Source organism: Tyto alba, unplaced genomic scaffold, assembly GCF_018691265.1.
Source record: "Tyto alba isolate M040663 unplaced genomic scaffold, T.alba_DEE_v4.0 Super-Scaffold_6, whole genome shotgun sequence".
NCBI lineage: Eukaryota > Metazoa > Chordata > Aves > Strigiformes > Tytonidae > Tyto > Tyto alba.
In genome coordinates, this window is record NW_024881327.1 from 15441535 (window position 1) to 15457705 (window position 16171).

Below are 16171 nucleotides of genomic sequence, written 5' to 3' on the forward strand. Positions count from 1 at the left end.
ATCATCTATTAATAGTGTCATAATGACTAGTCTGAATAGATTTTTATCTTGTTCTTGTTTAGCCAGCTGTGAAAGGAAGCTATAGCTAGTTAGGCAAAAAGAAACGAGTGTCTGTCAGAGATGGTGCCAGCCAGAAGTCCTTACCCTTATCCTTCTCATCATCTTACACAGAAACTTACCTTCCCCCACTCTCTTGTTGCTGAGTGCCTCAGTCTTCCCTGTTACGCGTATTTGAGCTCCGTTCAGTAGAGTAACTGCAGTAATATTTACATGATATTTTGTGTGGTGTATATGCAAGTACCTACTCCAACTGTGTTCAAGTTGGGGAACTCTCAGGGTGTATTTAATTTGCCCTGTGATACCTATGGCCAGAGGACATTGTAATTAAATAGGTTTGTACCGGTTGTAGCATTTTGGTTATACCAGTTTATTTTCCTAAGAAAGCAACCTGGAAAAACCTTTCTGGGCTAATTGCTTCTTGTTGTTTATTCCACCATCACTCATAGACTAAGCCTGGATTGTAAACAGTCTATGTCTGAGGTAGTGAATTCACTGTGTTTGATTTGGGCGGTCAATGTGCTATGCGCATGTCTTATTTTGGTTAATTCTTTCAATAATATATATTTCAATAATTGTGTGTTTTTTCAGTCAGTCTGATGACTAAAAGGTTTAAGTTGATTTGGAACAAAAAGTAGCAAATATTAAAAACCAAATGAGAAAGGATGGACACAGTGTTTCACATCTGGTTTTCAGTGCAATCCTTTGAAAGGAAAATAAAATCCTTTCTTTTATCCGTAGGACTTGAGTCAAGTCACCAGCTCTCCCAAACAGCAACTTTGTCCTATTAACTCTTTACACTTGCAGTCACCTATTCTTCTTCCAGTACTTGACGACCACCTTTTGATTGGAGTATCTGAGTACTTCTAGCCTTGACCATGCCAAGTGCCGCAAGGTGGGAAAGAGAAACTGTGTGCTTGGAGAAATCCATTATGTAAAAAAGAAATGAGAAGAAAACTGTGTTTTCCTGAATGTGGCTGGTTCCAGGTTTTCAATCAAAATGCTCCTTTGCAGGAGCTGGAAATGGTTCTTCACAACTCATTCTGTGAAGATGAAAGGGCAAATAGAAATGCCATCTGCCCCTTGGAAGAGCAGAGAGAAAGTTCACTGGGGGGGGCTTGCCCTTTCCTTGCCAAAGTTGTTGCAGGTAGAAGGGAGCCCATTCGTCTTTGTTGGTAGGAGGCAGCTATTACAGCCATCGTTTGTTTCTGGACTGACAACCTGGTTTACTTCTTCCTTGTGGTGTAAGATGATTTCTGTTGAGAAGTAACTCAAGCTTACAACTGGAATTAGACCCTGTACTGCACCTGGCTTGTAACACAGATGGCATAGTCCTCACTGAATAATGCATAATTAATAATAACATGTTCTCAATTTTAGTAATTTGCAACAAAGACCTGCAAGCCCCAGGGTCTGTTTTATACTGAGAAAAGTACTGATTTCATGGAGCTGGCAAGATGTCAGTACGAATATAACTATTACCAATATGTCTTTACAAACAACAAGAATAACTCAGGAGATCACTTCTGCCAAAATTTGGGATTGCAGCTATAGAGTCGTTCATTCCCAAGAAGAATGACTCTCTGAGAGGTTGGGCTTTTTTTCCTTTCTCTTTGAATTCTAATAACTGTAACTAAAAAAAAAAAAAAAAAAAAGAAATGTAACTAGACATTGGGCTACTCACCTTCTTTCATCTCTTCCTTGCTCTTTGCAGTGAAGGTCCTTCTGCTTTCTGCTCTGGGCTCATTTTAGAAATTTCTGAGTTACTTTAGTTTCCTTAATGCAGAGGTTTGCATTTGGAATCAACTGATCCCACAGTATGACTATTAATGTCTGATTAAATTTGATACACTGTGAAAATGGTTCACACTGACCGGGAGCATAAAGATGGATCTCTTCAACCATAACGGGGCTGTAACTGAGAAAATGAATTTAGCCCAATGGTGGCAGCATAACATAAGAAATAAAAATGAAAGTATGAAGGGCTTCCTCTTCAGTAAGGTTTTTAGGCTGAGTCATCACCTAAGAGGTATCCTTGTTCTTTGGGGTGGGGCTATCTTTAAAACCAAAGCACAGCACTTATCTCAAAGAAAAACATTGTATTTTTTACTGTCAGGCAACCAGGCAAGGTCAGCACTTTGCATGAGATGGACCTTGTCTGACAGCCATCTGGTTAAGATTCTCTGCTAGGACTTCAGGGTGTGAAAGGTAACATGCATTAGGGATCTTGTGTTAAAAAAGAGATGTTTTCTTAGACATGAAGACAAAACAGAATTTAGTGTCTGAAAGTCACTAGGTGGAGTTACTGCAGATGAGCATAGGCATAATTATACAGCTATAAAATGACTGTCTGTAACAAGTAAGCTGTTTTCTAGCTTAAAAAAAAAAATCATCTCTTCCTGTCGAATTCTGTGGGAGTTTTGTATGTTCTGATAATTTCCTGATTATACATCATTGCACCTTTTCTAATTTTCTCACCTGGGGCTGGGCCTGCATGTTCTTGCATTTGTCCAGAATCCAACATATCAGTTGGATGTGCCCATGGAGGCCATGCAATTGAAATAACAAGAACATTTGCAGCAGTAGGTAGTGTTATCATTGCTTGTGAAGTACTTTCCTTCTCGTGCAAAAAGAAATAAAAAAAATCTTCATCAAGTTTGTCAAATACAACGATTTACTGGTGGGGGGATTGCAACACCTGGGAGCAGTCTGAAGGGAGAGAAATATTCAGCACAGAGTGCGTTAAATATCAGTGGTTTGAAAGGGTTTCGGCAGGAGCATCTTTTTTTCTATGGCTCTGTGAGGGGATGTGTATCCATCCCTCCTATCTTAGTGAAGCAGCTGGGCTACTGCTACCATAAATCAGGAGCAAAACTAAAGGACGGTGATGGGGAAGAGTTATGGCAGGGCGGGGCCAGTGCGTGGCGAGATGGGGAGCAGACCGGGTTAAAATGAGGTGCTGCAACCTCCTGCAGGAGGGAGCGATGGGGGACACGAAGCGTGCAGCGTGGCGGCGGCGGGAGGGAAGGGGCAGTGCTGGTACCTGCCGGGCAAATCCTTCTCCAGGGGGTGGGAACCCCCACCCGCCCGGCTCGGCGTGGAGCCGGTGGGAGGTAAGCGTGGGGATGGGCTCAGGGTGGGAGCGCTGGCACCGGGGCGTTATGTGATGCCCTGGACCCTGCAGCCAGCTGGGCACGCCAGGAAGCGATGCCCACCCCTGGAAGCTACTGGTGCCAGGGTGGGTCGAAGCCACAGGGAGCCATTTGCACGCAACAGCCTCTCAAATGCGAGTCTTGCGATGCTTTTCTCAGCGCCGTGGCCTCGCCCAGACCCGACTGCAATGTCACCGAAGTCTCTGCAGAGTCCCTGGGGCTTTCTGCTCACCGGCATGGGGAAGGCAAAGCAGGAGTCACTGATAGTTGTTGCAATGCAGAGCTTGGGGAGCGGGGCTTTTGCTAGTGCACAGTAATGTGGCATCTTCCAGCGCAGTCATTATGGGTGAGATTTTTTAGGCGTTCCTCTCGATCACCTTTCTGATCCTGATCACCTGGCTTTTGCACAGGGGTGACAGTGGAGACGAGACACAGAAGCTGCCGTAGGAACTGGGTTGCTTAAATGGGCGTGCGCAGCCTGGTTTGGCTCCCTCACTGCCCGGTTCACCAGCGTAGCCCCACCGATACCACTCGGCTTCCCCTTCCTTTAGAGCAGCCCCAATGATGCAAGGTCTGAAACATGCAAAGTAGTTTCCAAATGAGTCACCACGGAAGAAGAGGGTGGGATGAGCAACCAAGAGCTCCCCCCAAGACTACGAAGGCGGTTTCAGGCCAGTAGCCTGCTTCCCACCCCTACGTGGGTCAGTGCAACAAGCTCCCCACGTTCCTGCATTTGAGGTAGACTAACGCTCATTGCCTGGCTGGGGTCTCTGAGGAGCTTTCAGCTTTGGCCACCGCTGGTACGTTGCTCCTTCAGTCCCCAGCGCCGGCCGGGAGGCTGAGGTGCTGCAGACAACCGGGCAGGAGGAAACCCAGGGGACTTGTGCCTCCTTCCTTCTTCCCTCCTGTGGGGAGACCTCACTTCAGGGTGCCCCCTACTCTGTCAGCAGCTGCTTCTCAAGAAACATCATTACCTTTCCACTGTCTTGGAGACATTAAAACAGCACAGCATTTACCTGAACACAGATGTAGCCACAGCCACGGCAGAGGGCAAAGGAGTAATTTTGTGAACTAATGATGAAAACGTGTGCTAATGTCTCTGCTTGCTGTGGGACTAGCTGTGTGCTTTTAGATGCCTGTTCAGATGTTGGTGGGCAGCCAAATGAGGACTGTTCGTGGTGCAAACTGCCAGACCTGGGATCAATGCACTCCGGCACATTGTGCACCTGCCCTTTGCCGTGAATAGGTCTTGATCTTCCTCACCCTTTGGGAAGGCTTAGGAGAAGAAAATAGAGAAGACCCCCCCAAAAATCATCCCTGTCTGAACAATGACATTGCATGGGCTGAATGGAGTGTCTCAAACAGAACAGCAAAATTTCCTACATCCCTAAGGTCATCATCCAGAAAATCAAATGTCAGGGCATTTGCATGTCATTATTGCTTACCTGTTTTATCTACTTAGCCTAATTAGCTAACTAATCTTATTTAATCCTCAGTATTCACTAATCCCAATTAGAGATGGGCCTGAACCAGGACCTGGGTCCCAATTAGGAGATAACAAGCTCTTGGTGACCTGCTGCCTCCAGTGGTAGCTGCAGCTGATCATGGGGTGTGGGAGTGCAGGAGCCCCCACGAAACAGTAAGGAAATTCCAGACCCACACCACCTCTGCCCTCAATCTCTATGAACAGCTGAGAAGCATATCAGGACCTAAATGCACCGTTTGTTTTGCAGTGGTCTGCATATACCTCATGTGCCATAGCCCCCCAAACAGTGAGGGGGCGCTGGCTTTTGCACCATTCTGTACCAGTTGCATCAAACCATCTGTAGTAGCCAGAGAAGCCCTCGGCTGTTAAAGCTCTGGCGTCTTGTCATCCTTTCTAGTTGTTTCTTGTCCCCTTGGCTGATTCTGAGCAGGGCATGGTGACAAACCCACATACACACTGTCACCACTATTCACAAATACCGGTATCAATGAATTATGCCCAGATGAAAAAGTGGGCTTGTTCTGCAGCAGCCGTGGTCACCCGGACAGGCCTCAGGACTTGTTTCTGAGTTGGCCACTGAAATGGGACTCCTCTGCTCTGCTCCTGCGTCTGCAAGGGAGGGACAGGAGCATGCAGGGAGCCATGAACATCAGACCCAAGAATTCTGCATTGCTCGCACCAAAGCTGCAGACCTGAAGGACAAGATGGTAGCCGTCTCCTCTGGATCACACACCATCAGTGCGTTTTCTCTCAGCACAGAGTGGCACTGGGAAACCTGACCAGCACTTGTTTTCAAAGACCCACATCTTCTATGTGGGACTGCACCTGGCCTCCATCTCCCTGTGTAGTAGAGAAGGGTTTTTACCTTCTTCAGGGCCGGCACCATTGGTGAAATGCGCTGCTTTCCCCCCATGGGGAGGCAAAGGACTCCCAGTAAATTGTGTGGTCAAGAGGCTACATGTGGGAGCCTTTTCCTAACCCTGTTCTTCTTCCCCCAGCCAAGGATCTCTGACTCCACCAAGATGCGGTTGCTCAAATTGCCAGCTCCTCTCACTGGAAGCTAATAGCTAGCTCTCTGAACAAAGAAAATCCAGTCTGGCAGCAAAAAGCAAACAGCCCAGTTCTGGTCTCTCATCTTTTTTTCCCTGCTGCTGCAGTACACCAGGCTTTTCACTGATTTATACCTTGGATACAAGAGGAGTTTCACCCAAGGTTATTCTCCTGTCAGGTGTGGATGTTGGCAACATGTCCTCACTGTAACACGGGATGAAAGGGTTTATGAACCGGGGATTTCACAAAGGGAGTGTTCATGTCTGTACGCTGATGCTGTGGCCGGTGGCAGGCAGCGGTGGGCCAAGGACCCGGCTGCCCGGGGAATGAGGCTCCTTCTGGCAAGCATCCTTGATGAATTGCTCATAAAAGCCTGATGCCACCTTATGATTTTTTTTTCTTTTCTTTTCTTCAAGAGAACCACTAGAAAATGAAATGATTGTAGTTTCATTTCCTGTAGCAGAGCTTAAAGGGGATATTAACTCAGGAGCTGATCCACTGCTCACTGAAGTAGGCAGTGCCTTTTCTGCCAGCTTCAGTGGGTGCTGCAATTGCCTATCAAAGGCGACTTTGATTTTCTGTGCTTGTGTGAGCCTTTCCTCCCGTTTCTCTGTGGGGAATAGCTTTGGGAGGCTTCATAGTTCAGATGAAATATTTGCTGTAGCTGCTCCTCAGATTCTTTTCCTCCTTGCATCATGACTGCTCCTCTCTTTTACAGTTGGCAGCTGTAATCACTGCCAGCCTCCTCCTGCTCTACATCCTACTGTACTACGAGGACTTCCATTTCCATGTGGCTCATGTGTACGCTCGCTTGGGGTACCCCAACGCCCAGCACATCCTGGGACAGAGGTATTTGCAAGGTAACATTTCTCCAAGCCACGGCTAACTTGCTGCCAGGGTACGTGTGGGTATAAGGCAGAAGCACAATTGTGGCTCCATGTTATGTGGTACATCACCACACTGCTGTATTTTATATCTTAACTATGACTTTGCTACCTTGTCTCATACCCAGGAGCTGGAGTGGAAAAAGATGAGGACATGGCCATGCACTGGTTCAGGTGAGGTGCAAAAAAACCAACCCAACTCCTGCCATGGGAAATTGCCCTCTCCTGGAGTAAAGGCTACCGTGGTGTGGGAAGAGGGAAAACAACCTGCAGTGCTCTGGGGGTAGAGCTGTGCTGAGCTGTCCTGCGCTGGCGGGAGGGAGGTGCATGGGGTGTCAGCGGGGAGATCAGGAGCTCCTGACTTCTCACTGTGGGTCGGATGCTTCGCTCTGCTTTCCCCATCTGCTAATGCTATTTTTTAAATCAGTGGGAGGCAAGTAAGTATCTTGGCAGTGAGAGTGCAGAGGGATGCTGGTGCTGCTGCACAGCCTTTTGGGGAGGTTCGAGCCACAGGTGGGCAGTGGGAAAAATGCACAGGCACAGGAGGGGAGAGAGCCAGGAGCTGCTGGGGCAGCGGACAGTCAAGTTACAGCAGAGTATTATTTTCCTGCTTTCAGCATACGCTCTCAAGAGGTTTCTGCCACGTAAGCGGGGTAGCCGTGCCCGGAGAGCACATTTGCTGTGGTACCTGCAGTGGTTACACACGTGGTGGGAGCCTGGGCTGCGTCCCCCAAAACCTTCTCACTCCTGCTGAGAAACAGGAAGGATGTGGGACGGGGAGAGTTACTGCGTTACCCAAAAAGTGAGGGAAGAGGGGGAGCTTATTGCATATTTTCTCTGTGTCTGCTAAAGGTGTAGAACAGCCTCAAGCTGCAGGATTTTTAGGGCTGACATAACTGTGCCTGTGACAGCAGAGGTTGTGGACCAAGAAGGCATCTTTAAGGACATCCATACTCAGGGAAACGCTGAAGCCTTGGTACCTTTCTGACTAAGGCTGTTTCCCAAATCAAGGCCTGAAAATTTTAAAGGGGTCACATTTAAGGACACTGATTTATAGATCCCTTTTCCTTCTTGGCTCTCACCTTGCTTTAAAACATTCAAACTCAAGTTTCCTTCTTCTGTACTTTCTCTTACCGCTTCCTTTGCATCTTTCTTTCCCCTTCAGGCAGGCTGCAGGACAGGGCCATCCCCACGCCTCCTTCAACCTGGCAGTGGGGGCACTCAGAAACATGACCGTGGCACTTGAAGAAGGGTAACCTGAGCTATTTCTCTTCTTTTCCATTACAGCTGCGTTCCCAGCTCCTCCTGGGGAGAGGGGGAACCCAGCGCTGTAGATACTCCATACATGAAGCTACTCCAATATTTCTAATGCTCTCTCCTTGTATTGTCAGTAATGCAGCCCAACCTGTGGCAAGAAAACTGAAACAACCCAGTTAGCCTAGTGAGCTTTTAAAAATTAGGTAGCACAGTACCTACAATGCCTGTGGTCTGATTACATGTGTATTTCCATTGGTGATTTCCCAGTCAAGGCAAAGGACAAGGCCCATACTGGTATAGAAAGAGCCATTGAAGTGACGTGAATTTTATGCTACAAAGACCTGTCTTTCTTTTTGGGGGAGGCTACTTTTTGCTCTCCTTCCCATTTAGTGAGATCAATGAGAAGTTCCCTGCCAACTGCCCAGAGGTTCAGTTGAAACCGTCCAGGACACATTTCTCTCCCTAATGTGCCGGCACACACTGCACACCAGCGCTCCCAGCAAGGCTCACAGCCAGAGAAAACTTGTCTTGTGCTTTGTACATTAGCTGTGGTGACTCGTCCTAGAGCTAAATGAAGCTAAAACAAGAAATGAGTTCTCATCCAAGTGAAACCCAGTCCTCTTTTTTTTTTTTTTTTTTTTTTAAATTTCGTATTGTTTTGGTTTGAGTTTTTTACATTTACTCCAAGTCTGAAAATTAAAACTGAGGTTGGAGACAGCAGTCTTAAGCTAACTGAAACTAAAAAAGCAATGTTTGGGCAAACCCTGTGAGTCAAAGCCAGCGCATTTCGTTTTAATCTCTGCTGCATGTTGTATGATCAGGCAGACTCACATATTTAGTGGTAAAATGTGTGTATGTTTCAAGAGCCCCAAATCCATCTCTGCTTCAATTCAACTAAGTTGAGAAGATCACCAAACCCAAAACATACGTGTTCAGACCATGGGAAAAAGCAGAAAGAAAACCAGATAATTTTCTGACTTGTGGAGAGTTAACTTACAGATGCTATCAGATCCAGTAGCTGTGATTGTCTTATAAAAGCCTGGGTAAATAAGATTTACCTAGGAATAAATCAAACCCCCTCTAGATTTTCTTGATGACGGTTTCATGTCCTTCAGGGAAGTGGAGAAACTCCTCAGTGTGGCAGCAGCCCACGGGCTCCAAGAAGCTCAGCAACTTTTGGAAAACATCCTCAAGAGCAGAAATGTTCCCTGAACGACCACTGCAACACCGATGCTTGTCCAACCTTGCCTTCTTCTGCACTTAGCAGCCCTGCTTTCTCCTTGCCACGGGTCTGGTCTTTAGGCATTTGACTCATTCATTGGACATTACATTTGCTTTGCACTGGATCTCTACCATCAGATCTATGGCAGTGATGTGTTGCTGCTCCTTCTCCTTTTGCTTCCCGGCTCACCACTTCTGAAAAGCACCGGAAAGGTGGGGTGGAGGAGACAAATAGCCTTTGGGGTTACACTGACGATGGGCATATGAACATTATTGAAAAAGCACTGCTAGTGTTGCACCAACTGATCTGATACTAGTAAGTTAGATCCAAATACTGATCTGAGCTTGATGTGGTGTTGCTTGTGCGTTTGTCCTGTGTGTATTTCATGCTCTGCTTAGGCACTGCGATAAATGATCATGACTGAGGCTTTATCACTGTAAATCAGCATGACATGCACGCATGATATCAGTTGTAATAGAAGTGACAGTGATTTAACAGAAAATATAAATAATACCCTCACTTAACATCTATCGTTCTTTATCAATGTTACCATTGCCATGCCAGTTTTGGGGAAAAGTAATTCAGTTTAATGGAAACTGCCTTCATTTTCAGTGTGGTCTTGGTTTAAAACCACAGCAGGAGCAATTGCATTTCACAGGAAGTGCACTCACCAAACAAAGATCCACAGCATTTTGCTAGCAATAAAGTTGTTTCCCAGGGCTGCCTTTGCTGGTGTGCAAACTTTCTTTTCTTCCTGCCATGATTACCCAGCTCACTTGTTGCATTACATGAGGGCCTGTGCTCCCCCCCCAGATGCCTGAGGCCATGCTGTTGAGCCCGAGACCCGGGGATGCTGCCAAGACAGCAAGCCCACGGTGGAGGCCAGGCTTGGGTTTCCAAGAAGTGCTTTTGCACCGTGGCTTGTAGGCAAAGGTGTGAAGGATTTTTCCCAGGCTCCCATTTCCCCATCCCCTCTCAGGTGTGAGCCTCAGTATCTTTCTAGTGCAATGCCAGCGGCACCTGGGGGGGCATCCCGCGGGCACAGCATACCGGCTCCCCACGCAGCGGGGGCGAGCGGCCGCACTTTAAGCGAGGGACGGCCGGGCTTTGCCTCTGCTCCGCCTGGCTGTCCCCGGGCTGGGCTCCTCAGGACCAGCTCTGCGTCTTGCTCCCGAGAGGAGAGGACAGACCTGGGGCCCGGCCGTCCCTCTGCCTCCCCCAGCTCGTCCCGGGCAGCACCTGCGGCAGACCAGCGCTCTCCGGTTGCAGTGCAGCCGCCTGCTCCCCCCGCCCGCTCTTCTCCTTTCTCTTCCCCTTCTGTGCTCCCTCCCACGCATCCCTTTATTAAATCTGGTACCACAAAACTCACAGCAGAGCAGAGCACCAGGCGAGTTTCTCTCTTCCCTCCCCCTCAAGCGGAAAAGCAAGACAGTGTTTGCCAACTCAAAAAGGAGCCTATTTCCATGGCTTCTGCAGTGGCTGCAGACTGGGGCCCTGCGCCAGGACCCTTCAAAGGCAGGGGAATATTTCCCTTGACATGAGGCTATCACTGCATCATGTCTCATACCTGCTTTTTTTTTTCTTATACAGTAAACACGCATGAGCTATAGCTCCTGATTTGGAAATTGAGAGATGCACCAGTTAAGTGGACCGAGTATTTTCAGGCCTGTGGTACCCTTCTTTTTGTGTCTGCGAGCAGGAAAACCTTGTATTTGCCCCTGCAGAGCAGCATCCACCAGGAAAATGGCGTGAGGACCTGTGTCAAAAGCCCCGCTGAAATCCAGACCCGTGGTGTCTGCTGCCTCTCCTCTACCCCCAACGTCATCCTCCTTGTTTTCTCCAACCTCCCTAACCGCAGCAGCCACTGTCAGAGGGGCACTCAAGTGCGGCTGGGGAGAGCCGTGCCCTGCTGTACACCTGCACCAACCAGTGATGCCTGAATTCACACCCCTTTCCTATTGCCACAGGGCCTGGGGTGATGCTGCCCAAGTTCAGCATACGGCACTACCTCGGTGAGCACCTGGCGTGCTCACCTGGGAATCTGGGTAGCAAATATGCCAAGGGCCCGGTGGCAGGGTCATTGCACTTCACAGGACTTAAGAAATACAATTTTTCTGTCTGCTAGTCAAAGTGAGCAGGCAGGTTTTTGTTTGTTGATCAATTTTCCCAGCTGAACTGTGTTACTGCCCAGCACCAAAATGGACATTAACACTGACTGTGAGACTTGCAGCTACCAGGCAACAAGTCAGCCCCAAGGTTCACGCTACCTTCACTGAGGTGGCAAGGTGTAACATCAGCACGTCATTCATTTGCCAGTTCTTTTGTTCGCTTTCTCAGAAAGCTGGTTTGGAATATGACATTTTGCCGTTATCTCAGCTGTAGTTTCCTTATTGGTACACATGGTCTTGCACAATGGGCAAGTGACTTATCATCCAGTGCTTTCCAGGTGGCCTCCTTTTTAATAAGGAGTAGTAAGAGATGGACAATAAATTACAGGCAGCCTTACATACATTTCAACAGAAAAAACCCCCCGTTGATCTAATAAAGCCAATTATCAAACAGCAGCAGGAGGAGGCTACTGCAACTCAACGTGGTGCCGAGATTTCGCCAGGAAAAGATATTCAGTTCCGTGCAATTTGCAGAATTAGTGCCTGCATTTTCACCCTCACACCACTTCCCCCGAGACATGAGTGTCTCCTACCCTAATTGCTGTCTGTATGGTTTCCCCCTGGATTTTCTTTCAGTCCAATCCCACGAAACACGGCTTTGCGGTCGATGGCTGAGGGTGTGCACATCCACATTCCTCCTACCTTTTTCCCTTTTTCTCCACCGACCTGCCTTACTGGGGCTGGGCTGCCTCCCAGTGGGTGCAGGCACCCTGTGTCGTTCCCCTCCCCACACCCCCAGGACACGGCCCCTGGTCGTGGGGTGCTTGTCCCACGCGGCACCGGCTGGACCTCCCCGGCAGCTGCCAGCCCTCTCCTCCTTGGCACTGCCTGTACGCAGGCAATTAGAAGGATTTTCTTTCCCCAAACACGGCTCTAATTATAATCTAATTCAGCTTATTTGAAGTACATTTTGGTAGCATTTCCATTATGCAAATATCAATTTATTATCCTCACATTATGTTTTGACTACAGTTGTGTTGCTAATTAGAGGCAATTTAACTGCTTTAAAAAACCCCATCCTTTCCTCTCCATGCACCCTTACTTCCTTGCAAACCACACAGAACAGACATTTAGCATGGAGTCAGTGTTGAAAACCTGCAGTTATCATCAGCTCCATTTCTATCGCTCTAATTGACTTTCATTATGTTAGAAGCCACTTAGAAAGCACGGATTTTTCTGATTTACTTGGGTTTGGGGATGGCAAAAGAGAGGAGGGAGATTTGCTCCAACCAAATTTCTAACATTTTTCTGCCCAAACTTTTGTGAGGTTGTGGTGCGGCCACCTGTTCCCAGTAAAATTGTAATGATAATAGTTCTGGTCTGGGAAAGATGACACATTTCTGTGATAAGAGGGAGGAAAGCAGGCCCCAGGGATTTGGGATAAAAACCCCCAAAATCAGTCTGTGGCAGAGGTATTTGTGTGTCCTGCTTGGCCCCATCAGCAGAGACACTGGGAAACAGGGGCAAAACACCGTGAAAGCAGCAATTCCCGTCTGCCTTAGCTGAGCACAGATAGAGGACTGTAGGTTTTGGTCCTGGAGGCTGCCCAGCTGGGTGTGGGCCTTAGAAGGTGGGCAATGGAGATTTTTTTTGGGGGTGTGTGTGCAAGGGGAAGTAAAGCAGCTCTGGGGAGGTGTGTGAGAATAGGAACTAGGCAGTGGGAGTTTATGGAGGGCTGAGCACCTGCCAATTTGTCACCCACATCCTTAAAAATCCCCACAGGGTTATTCCTCCTAGTACCATTTGCAGCGACCATGACTTTTAACCACTTTTCTTCTGCAAACTTTTCTGTTGGGCATGTTAGATGCATCTGCTACCACAGCTCAGGGCAGGAAGGGATCCTACACGCCATGCAGGTGGCATGAAGTTTTCTGCCTCCCAAAGCATCTCCACGGCGGCCCTGTTTGATATGGCTGACGTTTTCTCACTGTAGAAATGTTGCTTTACCAAATGTTTTGAGGAGCACTGAGCTTCCCAGAAAGATGACATTTGGCAGGAGGAAGGGAGCGTTATTGCCTGTAATAAAAGCCCATCGGAATGATCAAAGAGGTTGATGCAGCTCTGGCTTTGAAGCGTGTGCTTCAGCAGCAGCTGAACATTAGGGGTCCCCAGTGGACTTCCAAAAGCTTTGTAGGGAGAGGAAAAAAAAAAACAAAACAGACTGAAGCCTTCCTGAATCTCTCTACAATATAAATCCCAATACCCCACCCACCTACCAGGCAAGCTCTGTTGATACCAGGGGCGAAACAACAGCATTAATGCTCTGACGTAAAGTGAAGACAGCAGCCACCACGCTGTGCCTACAGAAACCCGGGGTTCTCAGCGAGGGCCTTTTCTTCCTGCCCAAAGTCAAGCTTCAGCGCTTTCTGCTCCGTTTTGTTCTTAATTGCAAGTGCTATAGCGGTGCGAAGGGTTCTTTTTGTCTTGCTGCTTCCCCCCCCCCCCCCCCCGCTCCAGCCCCCCTTAATTTGTTTCCCTCAGGAGACATTATCTTTCATTTGCTGAGCAAATTCAGTGCTCCTGTAATGGAGACTTAATGGCCGTGGGCAGGCACGGGGGAAGTTCTGCTGTGGCACTGCCACGCTGCACCAAACCTCCTCTGGCCAGCAAGGAGCTGGGCTTTTCCCACAGGAGAGGAGCTGGCGGCGGGATTAAGCAGTTTATTCGCACTTGTCGCATCCATCAGACGCCTCAAGTGCATGGGACGCCCTGGCTGTCCCCCCCTGATCCTGCGGAACGCCACGGGTTCTTCCCCGGCGCTGCGGCGGGAGCACGGCTCGATCTCCGGGTTGCGGCGGCGTGAAGGAGGGGCGGGTGCGAGGAGAGGCCGAGCTTTGGCCTCTGTGGCTGGGCAGGAGCTGGAGAGGCTCTTCCCAGCCCAGCTCAGCGCTGGTGGTACCGGGGATGGTGCCCCCTCTTTCCTTACCACTGCAGTGAGTAACCAGTGAGCGCACCAGGCCAGCTCCTTGCCAAACCCCAGATGTCACCTCTGCCCGAGGCTGTTTGGCGCCGGAGCGGGCAGGACATGGGAAGCGGTGGGCTTCCAATGGCGGGAAGGAGATGCAGACCCAAGCAGGTCTCACGCAAGTGCATCGCACAGGGATCCCCCAAGATGGGTGTTTTGTGGAGGGCACGGGGTCTGCAAAAGGCCTCTGCACCTTGGGAACCCTGCTTAAAGCTCCTGGGTATGGCGTTGGTGTGACTGTGGCCCCAGGGAGGGGAGAATATTTTAATTATAGCACAGACAACTTCAAGAAAGCCATTTTGTTATGTATCCCACTGCTGAATAGCAGTACTTTAAATTAAGGAGCTACCCAGAAACTGAAGGCACTGGTGGATTTGTCTTCCTGAGGCTAAAATGAGTGTTTTCATACAAGTGTCCAACAAGAGCCTGACAGCACTTTAAAGGGCTGTCATTTCAGTGTCCCTGTCGTGGTTTAACCCCAGATGGCAACTAAGCACCACACAGCTGCTCGCTCACTCCTCCCCTTTCCCCCCAGCTACTTGGTGAGACAGGGAGGAGAATTGGAAAAAAAAAAAAAAAAAGTAAAACTCATGGGTTGAGATACGAACAGTATAATAATTGAACTAACATAAAATATAATCATAATAATAATGAAGAGGAAGATAACAAAAAGAGAGATGAATAAAATCCAAGAAAAACAAGTGATGCACAATCCAATTGCTCACCACCCACTGACCAATGCTCAGTCAGTCCCCGAGCAGCGATCCCCACTCCTGGCTGACTCCAACTGATCATGATGTCCTTTGGTATGGAATATCCCTTTGGCTAGCTAAGGTCAGCTGCCCTAGCTATGCTCCCTCCCAGTTTCTTGTGCACCTGGTAGAGCTTGGAAAACTGAAAATTGACTTAAGATAAGCACTACTTAGCAGCAACTAAAACATCAGTGTGTTATCAATGTTATTCTCATACTAAATCCAAAACACAGCACTGTACCAGCTACTAGGAAGAAAGTTAAGTCTATCCCAGCCAAAATCAGCACAGGTCTGCAGCTAACAGCTCTGTAATTCTGCTCTCTGACATTACCGTGTACGATAACCTGCATTGCTTCCCCTCATAGATTAGAAAGGGACAAATACCATAGTATTGTATCTTTAGTGCATTAAAAATTTCTTAATGCAAGACAGATGCAAGACGAGCATTGCATTTCTTCTTGCTCAATGTTCTTTGTGGGGTACCTTCTGGCAGCTGCTACCAGCAGGATTTAGAACCTTTTGCAAACACCATCTCTGCCATGCAGCAGATACTGCCAGAACAGGGTTTAGCAACCCCCCCTTTCCATTTGCAACCCCATGTTTTAATGGCGAAAGTGGCAAAAGTCTGAAACGGCTGAAGGCTATCTGAAGGCTGGTCTGGGCAGTGTTAATTAAAGGTGGGTATCAGCCCTTACGGCCTCCCTGGGAATAAGCTCAGGCACAAGGCCGAGGAGGGCAGTGGTGCAGGGGATGCTGAGGCTCGTGAGGGCTGGCAGCACCGTGTTAGCCCCAGTGCAGCATCGCATCCCGGCGACACGAGTGCAGAATTACAGGGAGACACAAAGGTCTGTTTGGCCTTGTGCCCTGTCCTGGATGTGCAGGGGGAAAAAAAAAAAAAAAAATGTGCAACGCAAAAACTAGGCTATACGGAGATCTCCATCATAAATAAAATATGTATGTTTTCAGGTTGTGTCACTTTCCCTGGTGCTATCAAGGTGCCTCTGAGGGAATTTTTTTCTTCTGTCCCCCTGTAACAACTGTCTTTATATTGAATAGGGCTGCAGTTCTGCCTTGCCAGAAAAAGGTGTGGATCCACACCTGGAGGGGCAGAATTTGTCACTGGTCAGTAGAATAAATGATAGATATTAATGCCAAATAAAGTTATTCTTGGGGTATTC

General features: G+C 48.2%; 1 protein-coding gene across 1 annotated transcript; it reads left to right on the forward strand.

Annotated features, from left to right (window-relative positions):
* The first annotated feature begins 3041 nt into the window (after positions 1-3041).
* On the forward strand, positions 3042-9829 carry LOC116960596 (sel1-repeat-containing protein YbeQ-like). Its single transcript, XM_032988392.2, has 5 exons — positions 3042-3170; positions 6464-6605; positions 6758-6803; positions 7795-7881; positions 9002-9829. The coding sequence occupies exons 1-5, from the start codon at positions 3042-3044 to the stop codon at positions 9096-9098; spliced, it is 501 nt and encodes a 166-aa protein (XP_032844283.2). The 3' UTR covers positions 9099-9829.
* Positions 9830-16171: the final 6342 nt, after the last annotated feature.

What these genes read in the sequence shown, in the direction of transcription:
- LOC116960596 (XM_032988392.2), top strand. Translation starts at nt 3,042, where the DNA reads ATGGGGGACACGAAGCGTGCAGCGTGGCGGCGGCGGGAGGGAAGGGGC. An exon ending in GGGACAGAGGTATTTGCAAG is followed by an intron (nt 6,606 to 6,757) that starts GTAACATTTCTC and finishes TCTCATACCCAG; the next exon opens with GAGCTGGAGTGGAAAAAGAT. An exon ending in ACCGTGGCACTTGAAGAAGG is followed by an intron (nt 7,882 to 9,001) that starts GTAACCTGAGCT and finishes CATGTCCTTCAG; the next exon opens with GGAAGTGGAGAAACTCCTCA.